A 20,345-nucleotide genomic window follows, 5' to 3' on the forward strand; every position below is an offset into this window, starting at 1 on the left:
TTCCCCTTTCCTTTCAGTGTGGGCTACTGACAGTCTGATCATCTCACTGGATGCAATCAGAGTAAGCAGCACCGTCTCTCAGAGACTAGCCGACGCTCTTTGCTGAAGGGAGGTGTAGGAGGGTCGTGGCCATCCTCGTTAGCCTCTCCTGTGTGAGTACCCTGTAGGGAAAAACCCTTAGTTTATGAGCCGCTAGCGCAGACAGGGCACCCTCCCTGTGTGTGTAAGTGGAAAATGGGGGGGAGGGGCAGTCTAAACATTCCACCTCACCCCCTAAGGCTATCTCCGCATATTACATGTACGTACGTTATGGTTCAACAACCTTCAGGTATTTAGAGAAATGGAATATTTACACGCGTGAAAATCCATCTAAACAATGCCCACTAGAAGGTACTTCAATCTAGATAAGTTCATACATCTATGAGGAGCATTTAATCACCAAAAAGCCTTGACACAGCATGAACAAATTTGTCTATTGAGGAAAGGAACGGGTTAATTTGAAATTCAGCTTGGCCCAGGGATAAAAAGAAAGTTGTTCTGCGTTCAAGGTCAAGAATCAACGCAGACTATGCTAAGTACAAAGAAAAACTGCTTTCGGCCCCAGCTGGCTGTGAAAAAAGGAAAATTGACAGAGGCGAACCAAAGGCAATATAAGTTACAGAACTGAGATTACATTTGCAAAGCTTAACTGTCCAGTAAGATCCAACAGTGTGCCTTTGTGACCCCGGAGCCGGTGTGGCTTGGTGACACCAAAGAAGCCACAGGCAGCCGACTTGGACTGGAATTGGTACCTCCCGTTCCCCAGGAAATCCCGCTATACTCCCTCATTAATGACCCCAGCTCCCTAGAGCTTAATCGCTTTTTGTCCTCAAAGTATGAGAAAACTCAGCCAAAAGTTTGTTGAGTATTCTCAAAGGAGGGAGTTGTTGGTGTCACTAGGCATAAATCTAGGCCTCAGTGAACCAAAGCTCCTCCATGTTGAACTCTACTTGACCTAGAAAACTAGCAGCTGTGAAATTAAATGTGTAACAGTAAGTTATCAGTTGCAGCACAGCTAAAACCGGTTTAAAGCAGTAGTGATAAGGCCTGTGCACCTTTAGCAGAAGGATAAGATAACTTGCAGAAGGAAAACTTACTAATGAGCTGCTGTGGCCAAGATTACTTCATGCACCTGCGCTTATGTAACTGCTACAGGAGGAGGAAGGAGGAGGAGGGGGGGAAGAAAGAAGAAAGAGAAAAAAAACGTATAAAAAGGGAAAAGCCGCTTGTGTAGGTGTGCATGATTTGAGGCGTTTGTCTCCTTGCACCACTTTTGAGATCTCAAATAAACTTTGCTTGCTTCTCCACCCTGGTGTGTGTTCATTGGCGCTTCGCACTCTGGGCAACGAACCACTGTTGCCTGCCTCAGGCACCCTCTGTGTCGGCAACAATGGTCCCACAGCATATCTGTCAGCTTGATTTCTGACTATCATAGCAATTTCAAACAGTCCACTTTCCAGGCCAGTCCTGTTAATTTTTTTCAGTGCAGTTGCCCCATCCCCACCTTGGCAGTTTTACACACTTTAAATTATACCTTATTGTCCAGAAAGTTTTTTCAACAGTTCTAAACCATATTCCACCAAATTTTAGTGGGCACAGTTGTTTAGATAACTGTAGATTGGTAAAATTTAATAACACTGACATAAATAAACTGAACATTTTTGTACAATATTTCCTAAACCATTTGGATGGCACTTTCAAATAGGATTTTGGTGGTTGGGTTTCACTCCTTCTTACATTTACTGATTTTCCCAGGTGCTGGGTTGGTTTCTGCTTTTGTGGTACACAGCCACCTGAAAAACAAAATACAACCTATTGTGGGTCCTCTTTGGAGCCCTTATTGGATTTGAATTAAGTACCAATTCTTGTTTATATTTCTTTTACCGCCTCCCTTTACTGTGTAAATTGCACGTGTAATAGAAATGTACATTCCTTTCATAATTTAACCTCTACATTTTACTTGCTATAACATATTAGGCATATCAATGTCATTATATATTATACATATTATTACTATTATTAATAATTACTTTTCTTCTGCAGCTCTTTTAGCTGTTCCTTTATTACTGAAAAAGGATACAGGGTCTCTTCCCCATAATCCTTGGTGTGGCTGCCCTTTAAGTCCCTAGTTTTATTTACTAATTTGTTTTTAACATTTACAACTTACTTTTACAACATTTAACATTTTTTAAATTATTAAGACACCCCAAGTGTTAACTAACAAAGTTAAGGCTGCCAGGAAACACTGGCTGCCGCCCAAAGAGTGTCTGTGTCAGCTCTGCAAACCTTGACTGAAAGATTCAGATGGATTTTTAGTGGAATCTTTTGAAAGCCAATTCTGTTTACGTGTACATTTTACGTTTTCTTTTTAAATAGCTGCTTTCTTAAATTCTGAGGTCCCTTGCTTTGTTGTATTTACATACATTTATTATGAGAGACCAAATAAATATTTTAAACTTGCTTGATTTAGCCTTGCCAGCTGACCCTTTGAACTTCCTTCTTTTCTAAAATGTTTATAGTCCTGAAGTGTTCCTTTTGTAAAGAGCATGTTATGACACATTTAAGTTGCTTACATTTCTGTAACCCTTTTGCCAGGTTGAGTCGGCAGCAACAAGAGTTTACATCTCTAAACTGCAATGTTCATATTTATAAAAAGCTTTGAATCAGGGCTGTCAATCGCAATTAATGCAAGTGATTAACACAAAACAAATTAACTAGAATTAAAAAGTCATAATTAATCTCAGTTTTAATCACACTGTTAAACAATAATAGAATACCAATTTAAATTATAAAATGCTCGCTTTATATTATTACAAATATTTGCACTGTAAAAAAGATAAAAGAAATATATTTTTCAATTCACCATATACAGTCCACTCGGTCTGACTTCTTGTTCAATCAATCTCTAAGACAAACAAGTTTGTTTATATTTATGGGAGGTAATATTTCCTGCTTCTTATTTACAATGTCACCAGAAAATGAGAACTGGCATTCACATGGCACTTTTGTAGCTGGCATTGCAAGGTATTTATGTACCAGATATGCTAAACATTCGGATGCCTCTTCATGCTTCCACTTGTAAGCGCAAAAGATTTACATTGTTTTGTTTTGAGTTCAGTTATGTTAAAAAAAAATTCTACATTTGTGAGTTATACTTTCACAATAAAGAGATTGCTCTACAGTACTTGTATGAGATGACTTGAAAAATATTGTCCTTTTTACACTGCAAATATTTATAATAAATATATTTTGTATTTTGTGTTGTAATTGAAATCAATATATTTAAAAAGGTAGAAAAACATCCAACAGTGTTTATAATCCATTTAAATTGATATTCTGTTATTGTTTAATAGTATGATTAAAACTGCAATTAATTGTGACTATTATTTTTAATTGTTTGACAGCCCTATTTTGAATAAGTTCTTCACAAGCAAGATACCTTTTTTGGCCTGGGCTTATAACTGTTGTATCCTAGCTACGTTTTGGTTTACTGCTGTTTTCTCTCCCTTATTTTTCTTCTGTATCTAAGTTCAGACTGTAGTAAGATCCCTGTTTTTCTGGCAGGCAATTCCAACTGCAGTTTCATTTATTTTTTCCTTTAACTTAGCACTACAATTTATTACCTCCCTTTTCTGTGCCAACGTTATATTGCTACTAGTACATTTGGAAGCAGTTAAGCCATACAGAAATCACTATTTCCTTTAGTGATTTCAGCTCAGTCATCCATAGTAAGCCAATTTCAGTCAGATTGTCTCTGTACCTGCAACAACTAGCACAATTGCTCATTTACAGACACATTCATTGGGAAGGGTCCATTTCCTTCAAAATGGCTGTCAAGGCTTCTCGGGGGTGGGAAAAGCACATACTGTAGTCATGGTAGTTATCACCACTGACCTCTCCTTTGCATAGTTTGTTTGATTACTAAAGATTTCACCAGGCAGGACTGCACCATGTTATACTGCCATAACTGGCTTTCATTCTCAAACCAAGCACTCTCTTTTCTTTAACACTTTTACTCTTTAACATTTCCCCAATCCCGACTGTTCAGTTCCCTTGGAACTCTGCAATGTTAATTTGTGCAAAAGCTCCTTTAAGTCCTCACTCTTTTTCCTTAAATCACTTACTTATCTCCCAAAGTGACACGTCTCAGCTAGGGTGACCAGATGCCCCAATTTTATAGAGACAGTCCTGATTTTTGGGTCTTTTTCTTATATTACCCCCCAGCTCCTGTCCTGATTTTTCACACTTGCTATCTGATCACCCTAGTCTCAACTGAATTCTTTTGGTGGCTCTAAACTTATTTGTTATGTTTTTTGCATTTATTTCTTAATTTAGTACACTTTGGAAAGCTGTACTCCCTAAATCAGACGTGGGCAAACTACAGCCCATGGGATGGATCCAGCCCACCAGCCATTTTAATCCAGCCCTCAAGCTCCTTCTGGGGAGTGGGATCTGGGGCTTGCCCTGTTCCAGCACTCCAGCTTTGGCACAGGGTCAGGGGCCGCTCCATACAGTTCCCGGAAGCAGTGGCATGGCCTCCCTCCGGCGTTCCAATGGGAGATGCAGGGCGGTGCCTGCGGATGGGGCAGAGTGCAGAGGTGCCTAGCTGCACCTCTACATAGGACCCCAAGAAGGGACATGCTGCTGCTTCCGGGAGCCACGTGAGGTAAGCACCGGACCATTATCAGGGCAGGCTCATATTCAGAAGAGATCAAAGATCAGTTTTGTGCCTCCCTCTTGAAATGTGCACTCCTTGGCTGTAGCTGAAGCTCTGAGCCATAGTCTTCATCAAGTCTTAGAAATGTAAGACCAGAAGGGAACTTGAGAGGTCATATAGCCCATTCCCCATGATAAGGCAGCACCTAGCATACCTTCCTAGCCTATCTCTGACAGGTGGTTTTCCAACCTGTGAAATACTGTTCCAGTGCTTAACTATCATTATACTTAGAAAGTTTTTCCTAATATCTAACCTAAGTCGTCCTTGCTGCAGATTAAGCTGATTACTTCTTGTTCTACCTTTTGTGGATACAGAGAACAACTGATCACCATCCCCTGTAACAGCCTTCAACATATTTGAAGATTGTTATCAGTTTCCCTTAACTTCTGTTAGTAAGAGTGTTTGAGCCACAGAGATCTTCCTCAGGTCCATCATGACCTGAGGAAGAGCTCTGTGTGGCTTGAAAGCTTGTCTCTCTCACCAACAGAAATTGGTCCAATAAAAGATGTTGCCTCACCCACCTTGTCTCATATCCTGGGACCAACACAGCTACAATTACCTTGCATATATCAGGTTCCCTCTCAGTCTTCTTTTCTCAAGATTAAACATGCCTGGCATTTTAACTTTTCTTCATAGGTCAGGATTTCTAAACCTTTTATTATTTGTATTGCTTGCCTCTGGACTCTCTCCAATCTGTCCATGTCTTTTTAAAAGTGTGGCACCCTAAACTGGACACAGTACTCCAGCTGAGGCCTCACCAGTCCCAACAGAGCAGAACATTTAACTACTGTGTCTTAGATATGACACTCCTATTAATACTCTCCAGAATTATATTAGCCTTTTTCACAACTGCATCACTTCGTTGACTCATTCAATTTTTGATCCACTATAACCACCAGAACTGTTTGGCAGTATTGCTTAGCCAGTTATTCCCCATTCTGTAGTTGTGCATTTGATTTTTCCTTCTTAAGTGTAGTTTTGTAGTTTAGTGAATTTAATTTTTGTTGATTTCAATTCTTCAATTTATCAAGGTCTTTTTGAATTCTAATCCTGTCCTCCAAAGTGATTGCAACCCCTCCAAGTTTGGTGTCATCTGCAAATGTATTCTTTAAAATCTTGATTGTTTTTCTATTTTATCATTAGGACCATTTGTCCAGAAACTCTTCTATTTAGCTTTATGCAAGGCTATTTCACTCTTTCATCTTAATGATAGATGTGTTATTTGAGATCAATCACTTTTCTTTCTCCTTTATTCTAAAATTATACAATATTTTGTTGATAATCGAACTATGGCATTTTCCCTGTTATAACCACAGGAGTAAATGTATCAAATGTCATGAGTGTTTTGGCATTTGCAAGTTGCAGCCAAGGTCAGCAGCAGAAATTTCGCAGTGATACAATCACTAAGGAGCAGCTAGTGAAGCTTATGGAAAACATTTGTGGAAGATACTGTACCAAGAATGGAGTACATGAGAAGGAGTGCTAGCCCCATACTGCCTACCTACAGTATGTCTGAAATTGGAATTGTAGTATTGTCCAAGACTCAAGCCAGGATGATGAATGAGAAAAAGAAATTTGACAGAATTCTTAATGCTGACTGCCCCAGATGGCTGAAGACTGACTTAATAGGTCTGAATGCTCCTAAAACTCCAGATGAGGGAGCTCAGAATGCTGTATATTTAGCTGTTTTACCCTCCAAGACGGATACGCTCCATGGGCAGTTGATTAGTGAAAAAACAGTTCATATATGGTGACTTTTTGTGTGTCATATGCACGTAAAAGTTAGATTATGAATTGGATAGTGGCTTTGGGTGGGTATGGAAGGGAGGGAGCAAGGAGCTTCTTTACGTCCTTTTCCCTTCAAATTGCTTAGGGGCCAGCCACACTGGTAGTGGGCATTGCAAGTACTATGCTTATCTAGTTCCAACCCCAGCATTAGAATCTCCAAAGGCATTGTGGATCAGAGACATTCCCCTTTGCACCAGCTGGAGGAGCTGAGTTGTTGTGGGAGAATGCCTTTTCAAAGTGTGCTTGGACTGCTAGCCCAAATTTTCTCAGTGACTGCAGTTGCTGCATGTTTCTCTCTCACCCTCTTCACCCTTACACAGGCCCTGGCTTAAATCCACAGTGTGGGTTAATGTTTGTTAAGAATTAAGTTTTGGACATGAATGTTGCTATATGAAAGGTAAATATTATTGGAGAATTCAACTAGACATTAATAGATTAACACTACAAGATAAGTGATCAAATATTATCAGTGTAACCAGGTGTCCATGAATTGGCTTGATATCAATGCATATATACATTTTACATGTGATTATTTGTTTATTTTTTAAATACGCTTGAGACTTACAATGTTTTATGTAAGATTTATCTCAAATTATTTGGATCAACTTCTACCAAAATGTACAGAAGGGAAGTACAAACTGTGTATATGAATGAAATTAAAATTAAGTGGCAAAGCTGATGTAGTGAGTTACTTAGGAGTTCAGTTCCCTGGCCATTGTTGTGCTGGCACTCTCCCATGTAAGGACTTTGTAGGGATATGGCAGTTGAAAGGTTGGGGGCATACTGGAACAGGAGGTGATGTGGATCCATAAAGAGCTGTTGCAAGGCAAACAGCTTAAGTTAGAGTAGCCTTGGAGGCTGGTCTGAACTGTTATGAGATAGGTATGTCCCTGAGTGGATCCAGAATTCTGGAGGTGCAAAAGTGACAGAAAGGCCATTTACCCATTGGTCCTTCCTAGGCTTCACCACTTGCAAGGTGCTGCCTGCACTTGTCCTTTTTAGGCACTATTGGCAAGCTAGCAAGCATCTAGCTTTGTTTTAGAGTAGTGGTTCTACACTTTTCCGTCAGGTACCCCAGGACCAGCTCCAGGCACCAGCTAAGGAAGCAGGTGCTTGGGGCGGCCAATACAAAGGGGCAGCACTCCATCCACTATTGGGGCGGGCCATCCAGGGTCTTCAGCAGGAATTTGGTGGTGGGTCCCTCAGTCCCTCTCTTCCCTTTTGAGCTGCCACCGAAGTGCTGCTGAAGAGGAAGAGAGGGAGTGAAGGACCCACCATTGAACTGCTGCAGAAGAATGGAGCGGCGCGACTGAGCTGCTGCGGAAGTGCCGCCGATCGGCTTTTTTTTTTTCTGCTTGGAGAGGCAGAGAACCTGGAGCCAGCCCTGGGTACCCCCCATCTCATAAGAGAGGCAGAGCCTCTTCTGGACATGCTCTCCTCCTCATACTTCACTATTGGGCTCTCAGAAATGTTTCCTTCAGCAAGCCAATGGAAATGGCACTGGACTTCTGTGGGCCACAGTTCGAGAACAGCTCACGTGGAGCTTACCTGTGAGTAGGTCAACTAAACAGGTGTTGATTTAAAGCAGTGATACTCAGACCTCAGTAGCTGAAGAGCCAAATTAGTGATCAGCATTGCCCAGAAGAGTCACAGTAGTGTAAATTCTTTGTTTCATTTACTATAGTACTATATATTCATATTTAAACAGTATGACAGGGGAGGGATACCTCAGTGGTCTGAGTATTGGCCTTCTAAATCTAGGGTTGCGAGTTCAATCCTTGAGGGGGCAAAAATCTGTCTAGGGATTAGTCCCCCCCTTTGACCAGGGGGTTGGACTAGATAAGGTCCTCTCCAACCCTGTTATTCTATGACAAGGAAAATATTTAGTGTATAGATCAGAGAATAATATATTCTCACAGGAAAATGACTGACCAAATATGGTTATTTTATCATCTACAATTGGTTAATAACTTAGATTGGTTAATAATTAAATCACACAGTTTTTTAATATCATGTGCTGCAAAGAGCTGCAGGAGCCACTTGCAGTTCCCAAGTCTCAGTCTGAGTGTCACTGATTTAGGGTATGTCCACACTTGCAGAGTTTTTGCGCTGTAAGTTTCACCAGTGATAGGGACCCAGTGAAAGTAAAGCACTAGTTTGTGTACTCACTTAGGGCATGTCTATACTTGCCATTTAAAGCGGAAACAGTCCCTTTTTTGCACAAAAACTATGGGAGCGTGTACACTTGCCAATGACTTTTTGCAGTGAAACTCAGAAGTTTCACCACAAAAAGGAAATCACCTCCACAGAGGCATACAGCTTTTACCGGTGATGCTCTTCCAGTGATGTGCAAGTGAAGACACATTCTTCCTGTTTACACAGCTTTTAGCCTCAGGAGGATATCCCACAGTGCCTAGATGACCAGTCTGGTCAGCAGCTCTGTTGCTCTGCTGTGAGGTAAACAGACATCCACAGAGAGAAAATTACTTTTTATAGTGCTAATGAGCATAAGCACCAACTTTTCCTGGTGCCAGTGAGTGCCTGTGCACCCCCATCCTGGCCCCGCCCCAACTCCACCCCTGCCCTGCCCCCATTCCATCCCCTTCCCCAAAGTCCTCACCCCAATTCCACCCCCTCTCTGCCCCTATTGGATTCTTTCCCCAAATCCCTGCCCCAGCCCCACTTCTTCCCCAAGCGTGCTGTGTTCCCCCTCCCCCAAGCACTTGCTGCCACAAAACAGCTGTCTCACAGTGGGAAGCACTGGGAGCTAGGGGGAAAAGCAGCGCGCTCAGGGAAGGCGGCAGAGGCAAGCTGGGATTGGGGGGGCAGGGCACAGAGCTACTGGTAGGTGCAGCAAAACAATTTTTCCCGATGGGTGCTCTGGGGCTGAAGTACCCACGGAGTCAGCGTCTATGCTAATGAGGCCAATTCAATCAGGGTGGATGTGGCCCATTCCTAACAATTGACAAGAAGGTGTGAGTATCTCTCCGATATTCATCCCTTCCTGTCAACTGTTGGGAATAGGGCACCTCCACCCTGATTGAATTGACCTCCTTAGCACTGACCCCCCCCCCCACATGGTAAGGCAACTCTTATCTTTCCATATGCTGTAATATAGACCTGCCCACTGTATTTCTCACTCTATGCATCTGATGAAATGGATTTTAGCCCATGAAAGCTTATGCCCAAATAAATGTGTTAGTCTCTCAAAGGTGTTACAAGGACTCCTTGTTGTTTTTGCTGATGCAGACTAACACGGCTACCACTCTGAAACCTGAATCCCCAATGATCGCTGTTTCAATGTGCTGGTTATGTCACTGCCGATCATTTCAGCAGGCGACGTTGCTGTTGCTTGTGTTACAGGAACAACGCCCCTCTGCAAAGGTGGCCTTGGCACCTGCTCTGCAACATGCACTACCCACCCCACAGCGAGCTGGCGTGCGCGATCAGCGCTGAGACCGGTATGAATGGGAGCTACCCCTCAGCACCGACCCCAGGGGCGACCCCGGCTTTTAGCCAGCGGCAGTAGCGGGTCGCTCCGCTGCGCTTCCCCTGCTTCGCCGGCAGGTGGCGCCAGACACACAGCCGTGGCGACGGAATGTACCACTTACCCTGGCCCTACGGGGGGGAGTATACTTTCCAATCTAATCGTGATGAATCTAGGCAGCTCCACATTCCTGACAAGGCGGAAGGAGGGGGAGTGAAGGTAGACCGGACTTCCTCGTTTCCGGCGGCTGTAGCTCCCCACTCCCCAGTCCAGAGTGGTATTTCCCGAGCTGGCCGAAGCGGAACCGCCCGAGCTGGGCAGTGGGGCGGGTCCCTGGGCGCAGGAGCGAGACCCCGCCCCGCCCCGCCCGATTACCATAGAAACGGAGGGGATGCCCCCCCGCTGGCCCCGCCCCGGGCAGAGACACGTCGCAGGGAAGTGGCCGCGAGGTCCGTGCCCGGCCGGAGCCGCTGCCTCCGCCTGGTCAGGTGGGTCCCCGGGGCCCCTGCATCGCGGCCCCCCCGCCCCAGGCTGCTCCCCTGCAGTGCGGGAGCCGCTTCTTCCCGCCGCCCCGAGCCAGCCGCGGCCGGGACCCGCGGGGAGAGCGGGGTGAGCCCCCTCCCCCGCCCTGCCAGCCGGTGCGAGGGTATCCGGGGGTGGGGGGTTGTGAGAGTTGTGTATGTGTGTAGTCATCGCTGTGCGTGTGTGTAGCGCATCTCGGTGGAGGGGGCAGGTGTCTGTGTGCGCGCAGCCCCATGCTCGGGTCACCCGATGCCTCCAGCTGGCGGAACGGGCTGGATCATTCAGCGGCTGTTCTGCTCTGTTCATTCCTCTGAAGCACGTGGCACTGGGCACTGTGGGAAGACAGGATATTGGGCTGGGTGGACCATTGGTTTGACCAAGTATGGCCAGTTTTCTGTGTGCAAATCTATGTATGAGAGTGGGGATTTGTGTGTGTTTCTGGGAGGAAGGCTGTAGGTGTGCATATTCTAGTGCAGACTGTTGAGCTGCCGCAGCTCACACCCTCCCCTCCCCGCAACATCAGCAGGCTGTCCTAACAGCTGTGGTCTTTGCCATAGTGCTTGGCTGGCAGATGCTGTGGAGGAGGGCTGTGGGGCCCTGTTTGCTGCATCGATGCTGCAGGGTCTTCTACTGCTACAAATACAACCCAGCAATTGAAATTAGACCACGGTATTACAACTCCCAGACTAAACTGTTATGTGCCATAGGCAAAGGATAGGTGGGACCAAGTTACACCAATGCCCATGAATTAAGTGAGATATACCCAGATGAATCTAGCAAGCAACCCACACACCTTATGCTCTAGAGGAAGGTGGAAAACCCTTAAGGTACTGCAAGTCTGACCTGGGGGAGAGTTCCTTCCCGACCCCCCACATATGGTGGGTGATCAGTTGGACTCTGAGCATGTGAGCAAGAACCAGCCAGCCAGGCATCTGAGAAAGTGAATACTCAGTACCTCTTCAGAGTACTAGCCTCCTGCATCCAGTGTCCTGTTTCCAGCTGGCCATTTCTGATGCTTCAGAGGAAGGAGACCAAAAAAACAGACTGTTGAGGTGGAGTAGAGGGAAATTGCTTCCTGACCTTTGCAGGAGACTGGTTGAAGCCCTGAAGCATAAGAACTTTAAGAACATCCGACTTGATTCAGAAGAGACACTTAAGACTGCTGAGCTCTGTCCGTCCCCCCCCCACCACCACCCCGGTCCCTGCCATTATCACAAGCAACCCTATCATACAAGCCCACTCACAAGCTTCTCTGGTCATAAAGTACCACTCCTGAATAGATAGCTTTGAAACAGCCTATGTCAGAGATAACTAGGGAACTTTTAAGGTGGAAGAGCAGGGTCCACATGGAGAGCTAGTACACAGCACGCTGGAGTGCTGTAGATTTACATCCCAGCTTGCTGCACAGTAAGTGTATGTCTAGACATAGCCTGGATGGATGGCACATAATTTTGCTTTTTAACTTCTTAACCGATAGTGAGGTAGTAACCACATCTTCATTCCTGTTTTCATGCATTGCTAATTGAGGATAAAAAAATGAGTTTGAAAGATGAAATGTAAACTAGTTACATGTTATAGTTTCAAGTGTTCATAATTTGTCTCTTTCTAAGGCCATATATTTGTTGGAGGGTGAGGGGAAGAAAGTGTGTATTCTTAACTCAAGCTAGTTAATTCAGCATAAAATCCTAGAGAAAACCAGGTAGTTTGTAGTTTTCATATGTGTTAACAGGTTGGGTTAAAGCTCAACCAGCTAATGTGTGAAAATTACAGATTGCCTGGTCTTCTCTATTACTAATTAAGGACAGACCTTTTTTTGTAGTGAAGATGAGGTCTTAATGTATTCACTGCCAAGAAACTTCATTAACGCAGGGCTAATATTGGCTGGCAGTGCCATATACCTTTCCAGAATGTTGAATGCACCTGTATTTAAAGCTCTGAAAACCAGGAAACACTGTTTCGCACCGGTAGAGGGGAAAAGCTTTATCTTTGATGGAGGGGAAGAATAGAACTGGTCCCTTAATTACCAACATTTTAAAGACTAAGTTGATTAGAATTGTTTTCAGATACAGACTTATTTTAATGACTAAAATAGGAACCTATCACTGAACATTTTTTAGTGAGTTTGTCAGTATTGCTGATCCCAGCTGTTTGAAATGTGAGTCAGGAGCCCCAGAACTATGAGATGGGTCTAAAAATCATAGATTCTAAAAAAAATAAGTTTTACATTCTTTCAACTTACTTCTGGTTTTTGAGCGTTTGGTATGCACTCAGGTAATGTTTTAAGGCTTTGTTCTACAACCATAAAGACTCAATGTTTTTTAAAAAAGACAGAACTGATATTCTCACATTTGCACAACTCCAGGAGCTGAGGATTTTAAGAGAAACACGGAATATTGTGAGACTTGAAATAAAATGATGAGAATTGGCACATAGTTAAAAATTCACACTAAAATATGATTTTCTACTTTTTATTGCTGCAGATAATGCCATCAATTACTATAGCTAAAAAAGTAGGAAAAATATCTTCCTCTCCCTCCCTTATTCCTCTCCAGTTTATTTACTTTGTGTATAATTTATTCTGTGTAGTTACTCTCCCTTATTGTTACTCTATAAAAGATGCACACAGACATAGACTCATAGACTCATAGACTCATAGGTCAGAAGGGACCAATCTGATCATCTAGTCTGACCTCCTGCACAAGGCAGGCCACAGAACCCCACCCATCCAATTTTATACAACCCCTATCCCAGGATTGAGTTTTTGAAATCCTCAAAAATGGTTTGAAGACCTCAAGCTGCAGAGACACCACCAGCAAGCGACCCGTGCCCCACGCTGCAGGGGAAGGCGAAAAACCTCCAGGGCACCTGCCAATCCGCCCTGGAGGAAAATTCCTTCCCGACCCCAAATATGGCGATCAGCTAAACCCTGAGCATGTGGGCAAGAGTCACCAGCCAGCACCCAAGAAGGAGTTCTCCGCAGCAACTCAGTACCCATCGCATGCAACATCTCCCCGCAGACCATTGAGCAGACCTGTCTGGTGGTAATTCAAGATCAATTGCCCAAATTAACGATCCTATCATAACATCCCCTCCATATATTTATCAAGCTTTGTCTTAAAGCCAGGAAAGTCTTTTGCCCCTACTACTTCCCTCGGAAGGCTATTCCAGAACTTCACTCCCCTAATGGTCAGAAACCTTCGTCTAATTTCAAGCCTAAACTTCCTAATATCCAGTTTATACCCATTCGTCCTCGTGGCTACATTAGTACTAAACTTAAATAATTCCTCTCCCTCCCTAACGTTAACCCCCTTGATATATTTATATAGGGCGAGCATATCCCCCCTCAGCCTTCTTTTGGCCAGGCTAAACAAGCCAAGCTCTTTGAGTCTCCTTTCATAAGGCAGTTTTTCCATTCCTCGGATCATCCTCGTAGCCCGTCTCTGAACCTGTTCCAGTTTGAATTCATCCTTCTTGAACATGGGACACCAGAACTGCACACAGTATTCCAGATGGGGTCTCACCAACGCCGTATACAACGGTACTAACACCTCCTTATCCTTGCAGGAAATACCCCGCCTGATGCATCCCAAAATCGCATTTGCTTTTTTAACAGCCGTATCACATTGGCGACTCATAGTCATCCTGCTATCAACCAGTACCCCAAGGTCCTTCTCTTCTTCCGTCGCTTCCAACTGATGCGCCCCCAACGTATATCCAAAATTCTTATTATTAGTTCCTAAATGCATGACCTTGCACTTCTCACTATTGTATTTCATCCTATTTCTATTACTCCAGTTTACAAGGTGGTTCAGATCTTCTTGAATAGCATCCCTGTCCTTCTCCGTGTTAGCAATACCCCCCAGCTTCGTGTCATCCGCGAACTTTATTAGCACATTCCCGCTCTTTGTGCCAAGGTCAGTAATAAAAAGGTTAAATAAGATCGGTCCCAAAACCGATCCTTGAGGGACTCCACTGGTGACCTCCTTCCAGTCCGACAGTTCACCTTTCAATACGACCCTCTGGAGTCTCCCCTTTAACCAGTTCCTTATCCACCTTACAACTTTCATATTCACTCCCAGCTTTTCCAATTTAACTAACAGCTCCCCGTGCGGAACCGTGTCGAACGCCTTACTGAAATCTAGGTAAATTATATCTACCGCATTTCCTTTATCTAAGTAATCCATAGGAGAGAGCATTTCTAAAAACAGGAAAAAACACAAATGCTGGCAATGGGAAATTGGTGTCATGCCTTAAATCACTTTTAACTTGGTTTTTTTAAATTAAATTGTTTACAGTTCCCTTTCAAACATGTCTGCTTACTTACTACACCCTTGCAATCTTTTCAGGTGTAGGCTTTGTCAATATTTAATTCTTGGTTAATTTTTCATAACAGTGTATTATTCATTTTCATTTGCCAGGCAGTTTTGGCTTGCTGTGAGGACCCAAGATGGATCCAGAAGAGCAGGAGCTGTTCAGGGACTACAGATATAGAAATTATTCTTCAGTAATTGAAAAAGCTTTGAGGAATTTTGAATCTTCAAGTGAATGGGCAGATCTCATATCTTCACTTGGCAAACTCAATAAGGTATTATATCTTGGACGTGTTGGGGTTTTTTTTGTTTGTTTGTTTTTGTTTTTATTTGGGTTACTCTTTGTTGCTTGCTTTGAGACTAGGATAGCTAAAGATCTCTTCAATGTGTTGAAGCCCAGAAAACAATTTGGGGAACAATTATAGGCTGACTGAATAGTAGGAAGTTTGTTTTTAAAAAACAAAACCAGAAACCCCAAGGGCTTTTACAGTTAATGCAGCCGTTACTCCTGGGGGAATTCTGTGCCACTGCGCACATGCAGACTTCATGTCCATTGCAGAAATGACTTTCTGACAAGGAAGCAAAAGGAAGCTGCAAGAGTGGTCATGTGTGCCTCCCCAGCATCGGGGCTTGTCATTTTGGGCACCCAGAACAGCCAGCGGGGAGGTAAATTGCGTGGCTGGGGAAGCCCTGACCAGGGCCAGTTAGACCCATCCGCCCAACCCCTGTGCATGCAGACACACGCACCCTGCCTCACCTGGGGCTCCTGCACCCAGAGCCCCAGGCTTCTGGCCCTTCCCAGCCCTATTTGGGGCTCCTGTCCTGCACTGAGCTCAACTGATAGTTCTGGCTGGGCTGGGGGTGGGTGAGAAATTCTGGTCCCAGCCATTCCATGCAGGGAAAGTGGTTAGACCCACCCCCAGAAACCTCTCCTGGCTGCGCAAACCCACCCCTTGCTTCCTGCCCCCATTGGCCATGGGGGAGATGAGGTCACTGTATGGGGAGCTGCTCCCTTGTCTGCCCAAGTCCCATACATCTGAACCCTCCGCACCCGAACCCTCACTCCACCGAGCCCCACCTTCTTCACACCTGGCCCTCCCTGCCAAGCCCCACTTCCCCAGCACCCAGGCCACTCCCTGCACCCAGACCACGCCTGCTGAGTTCCACACACTCAAACCCCTACAGTGACGAGCTCCAGCCCCAGCTGCTTGGACCCCAACCAGGTGCATTTGGACCCCCACCTCACCAAGCCCCACCCCCCAGCACCTGGACCCCCCACTGAGCCCTATCCCTCCTACACCCAGATTCACTTTGTTGAGCCCTAACCATCTTCACCTGGACCCCCATTCAGAGTCCCATTGGCCCTGCACCCGGAACACCCCAACAAGCCCTGTGCGTCAAGATTGCACCCAGTCTCCTGACTGAGCTGCCTGCACCCAGATTGCCCCACACAGAACCCTCTCATCCCACACCAAGCCCCTCAATGCTTGCATCCAGCCAGGCTGAACCTGCCTGCCTGCATCTTGTGTGCCTGGTATGGAGGGGCAGGGCCTTGGTGTGTTTCTGGGGCAGGCCTGGCCCTTGCAGTGTGTCAGGGTTGGGTGCAGCCTCACCACCAAGTCTGTGTCCCAGAGGAGGTTGCAGAGTGATCTCCCACCTCCATGCAGCCAGTGGCTATGGGGGAGGAGAGGTCACTGTATGGGGAGCTGCTCCCTTGTCTGCCCAAGTCCCAAGCATCTGAACCCTTCGCACCCAAAGCCCCACCCCCCCGAGCTCCACCTTCTTCACACCTGGCCCTCCCTGCCAAGCCCCACTCCCCACATGCGCACCACCCTCTGCTGAGCCCCATCCCCCTGCACCCAAACAAGCCCATGCCATGCTGGAGCCTCCGCATTTATTTATTGACAAATAAAATTTGCAGACTTTTAAAAATATTGTGCTCAGAATTTTAATTTTTTGGTGCAGAATTCCCTCATGAGTAAACTATTTTAATAATTTCTATATACACAGGAGTAAGAAGATTATTTATATATATAGGAGGAGAAAATGAGAAATCTGTTTATATCATTGCATAGGTTACAGTTGAAGCAGGTGTGGAAACTGCAGATCTCCAATTTCAGATGTCAGCAAAAGCCCCTAATGTTGATGCAGTTACACTGGCAAAACTGCACATTTACCAATATAACCTGCTTTGGCTACATTGTGTAAACTAGGGGTAGGCAGCCTATGGCACACGTGCCGAAGGCGGCACTTGAGCTGATTTTCAGTGGCACTCACACTGCCTGGGTCCTGGCCACTGGTCTGGGGGACTCCGCATTTTAATTTAGTTTTAAATGAAGCTTTTTAAACATTTTAAAAACATTTACTTTACATACAACAATGGTTTAGTTATTATAGACTTTTATAGAAAGAAACCGTCTAAAATGTTAAAATGTATTACTGGCACGCAAAACCTTAAATTAGAGTGAATAAATGAAGACTCGGCACACCGCTTCTGAAAAGTTGCCGACCCCTGGTGTAAACCTTACTAACAGATCTCCACAGCTATGCAAAAAGTGGAGTTAGTAAGTTTACTAACTACCTGCAGTGTGTGCTATCTTCAGAAGAGAGAAGTTGGATGGTGCTACCTTGGCTGCATGAGTTATCAGTTATACCCTTGCAGTCTCGGCAAACCTTCATTTTTTGGACTGATAGGCTAGTCCCTGCTGTGAGAGCGAGGTTGAAGGAGGTGAGGGGAACTTGGGACCTTCAGACAGTTCCACTGATCATTTCCAGATGTCACTGGGCACTTGCATGTGAAGGGAGATGAGCTCTGATCTTTTACCTTGGCTAGTCTTGCTCACTGGGGCCAGCTGACATCTATTAGCTGAATACTCTTGCTCAGATATGTAACTGACAAAACATTCAGGAATAGACTGCAAACCAAACAAAAAGCTTTTATTTGTAATGTAAGTTCGTCTGCCTTGGTATTTTTTAGACTTAATCTTCTTAGGGTTATAAGAGTTGCTGTACCAGATCAGACCAGTGGTTCCTCTAGTCCTGTATCTTGTTTGAGGCTTTACCAGATGCGTCAGAGGAAGGCCCAAAACGCCTATTGATTGGAAAATTATGGAATAATCTGCTTGTAAGGAAAGTTTCCTCTTGCTTAAGCAGTTACTAACTGTCTTATGCCTGAAGCATAATTATTAATTACTGTTTAGTTCCAGAAGTGCCCATGGAGTATGTATGTGTTTTGTGGGGTTTTTTTTCCCCTTATATAGACAGTGCAGTCCCTTGGACAGGGATTTTATAACCTAAAGAGACACCACAGGTACTGTGGAGGGAAGCAACAAATACTGTATGTTAATAAATGTATTTTTAAAATGGGCATGAAAATTTATACTTGGTTATACTCTAGGCATGACAGTGGTGGCTAACAAGTTTCTTATAGACATCATGACAGTTGAGTGTTCAGAAGGAACTCGAATGTGAAAAGAATGGGAAGCTTTGCTGACGAACTCAGGGAGATCCTTCCTGTATAACGGATAGCATGAATGATGGCAAGGAGATGTTTGGGAGAAGCATCAGAGTTAATATATCTTAACTTTTTAATCTTCTCTTATTTTATGTAGTTATTAATGTTCTTATTTTGATTTATAAATTGATTTAGATTCTACTAAGCTCTTGGCGTCACTGATTTTTGCAGTAGTGAATTCCACAAAATAATTTTTTTTGGGTCGGGGGGAGGCTGTATAAACTTGTTGCCGTTTAACTTCATTGAAATCTCTACTTCTTCTTGTATTAAGAAGGTAAGCCTGTAGGGATGAGAAGTTAAGGGGAGAAGAAGATCTCCAGTATGCCTCCTCCAGCTTCGTGGCTGTGGTAAAGCAAGGGAGAAAAGAGGTCTATGCAGCTCTATCACTCTTCTCCACTGCCTACTGTTTTTTTTTTTTGTGCTTCTTCTCTGTGAATATCTCCAGTGTCTCGCTTTGCTGCTGCTTACAGTCTTACCAAGCAGTAGCAGCATGAAGCTGATGTGGTTTTTTGCAATTTCATTGCTGCCTCCAGGGCCCTGAATAGCAGCAGTGAAGCCGACGAGACTTCTGTTAATTTTAATCTGTTGCTGCTTGACAAAACTTGAGCAGCAGTGTATTAGAGTAGTCTGCAGTCTGAGAAGTACAGCCCTACCTCATTTAATGTTCTTAATACACTTGTTGCAACCATAAGGATTAGAGATCAATGTGACATATACTGCAACCACATGCAGTGTTTATGTTGTATTTTATGTTTTAATGCATGAACATGAAATAGCCATTATATTGAGACGGGCTAGACAGTATTAGCTGTAGAATATTCATAGCCCTTGATATCAGTGTGAGTGATAATTATTTGTGAGTTTTAAGGAAGAGGAGGTGCTTTGAAGCTTGGCCTTCTGGGGAGTCATGGGAAGGACTGGTTTTACCTGTTTTCAGGAGGCTGGAGGATAAAGCAATTTTTTTTTTTTTTATAAAGAGCCGACTTTAAACAGACACTTTGATTTTGATTCAACAAATGGACAAGACTTTGTGTCCAAGAGGTGAGACTTCAACCCTTGCTGAAGGGTTAGAAGTAGATTGACCAGATAGAAAGTGTGAAAAATCAAGATGGGGATAATAGGTGGCTATATTAAAAAAGCCCCAAATATTGGGACTGTCGCTATAAAATCGGGACATCTGGTCACCCTAGTTAGAAGGGATGTCGGTCTACCAAACGCCCCAAGTGAAAGATGAGTGATTCCTGTGAGCATTAAAATCTTTTTATTGTTTGTTTTTTTTCTCTGTGATGCTTTTGCCCTAAGAATAAAAGTGCTTACTTAGAAAGAGCTGTTCAAATTACTGGTAAATCACACCTTTCATAGCCCTTGGAGAGAGAGCTCAGCCTAGATGCTGGCCTTAAGGCAGATTGGGTTGCTGTGGATATCACAGAGTATTTCGGACAGCTGTGCAGCCTTTAAATCCCCTGTCAGAAGGGAGTAGGACACAGGACCCTGGCCAGAGACAGGTGACAGCTGGAGGTCTGAGACGTGCCTGGGTGCTGGAGTGGAGATCTGAAGGAGCAGTATAGCTGCAGTTGCCCTGAAACTGTGACAATTGAGTTTTTTTATAATGAAAGATTAAAGTCTGCAGAAATTGGTGATTTATGACCCCATGATTGCCAGAGAAGACTTTCCATTTGCCACTTACAAATGGATTTTTTCAAGCATTACTGTAGAAAATAGTAAACTACGTTTATAAAAGGTCTATTCCAAATACATGGAAATGGAGGATGGAAGTGGACACTGTTAATTACCAAAAATTAAATATTGACACATTCATCAGTGTTTTGAAGACCTGCTTATGTTTCATGGGAAAATTATGAAAAACATTTCAATTATAGATAAGTCTCCATATTTCTCTTTAGCATGAAAATGAGATCTTTGTTGGTTAGAATTTCATGTGTTTTCTCTTTATGTATCATTTGAAGA

At 44.1% G+C, this 20,345-nt stretch overlaps 1 protein-coding gene and 1 long non-coding RNA gene across 3 annotated transcripts in view; one reads left to right on the forward strand and one right to left on the reverse strand.

The window, feature by feature from the left end:
• Positions 1–1,666: 1,666 nt before the first annotated feature.
• Positions 1,667–10,362, reverse strand: LOC127037786 (uncharacterized). Its single transcript, XR_007770459.1, has 3 exons — positions 10,156–10,362; positions 8,871–8,994; positions 1,667–1,832 (listed from the first exon to the last, which is right to left on the reverse strand). It is a non-coding gene; the product is annotated as an uncharacterized LOC127037786 (long non-coding RNA).
• Positions 10,363–10,443: 81 nt separating this feature from the next.
• Positions 10,444–20,345, forward strand: part of DOP1B (DOP1 leucine zipper like protein B) — a 93,952-nt gene continuing 84,050 nt past the window's right edge. For both annotated transcript variants that reach the window (XM_050928994.1, XM_050929004.1), the window contains exons 1-2: positions 10,444–10,519; positions 14,972–15,138. In XM_050928994.1, the coding sequence (XP_050784951.1) occupies positions 15,001–15,138 (138 nt within the window). In that variant the 5' untranslated portion in view covers positions 10,444–10,519; positions 14,972–15,000. The remainder of the gene's footprint in view (positions 10,520–14,971; positions 15,139–20,345) is intronic.

This window comes from Gopherus flavomarginatus, chromosome 1 (genome assembly GCF_025201925.1).
Source record: "Gopherus flavomarginatus isolate rGopFla2 chromosome 1, rGopFla2.mat.asm, whole genome shotgun sequence".
Classification (NCBI taxonomy): domain Eukaryota; kingdom Metazoa; phylum Chordata; order Testudines; family Testudinidae; genus Gopherus; species Gopherus flavomarginatus.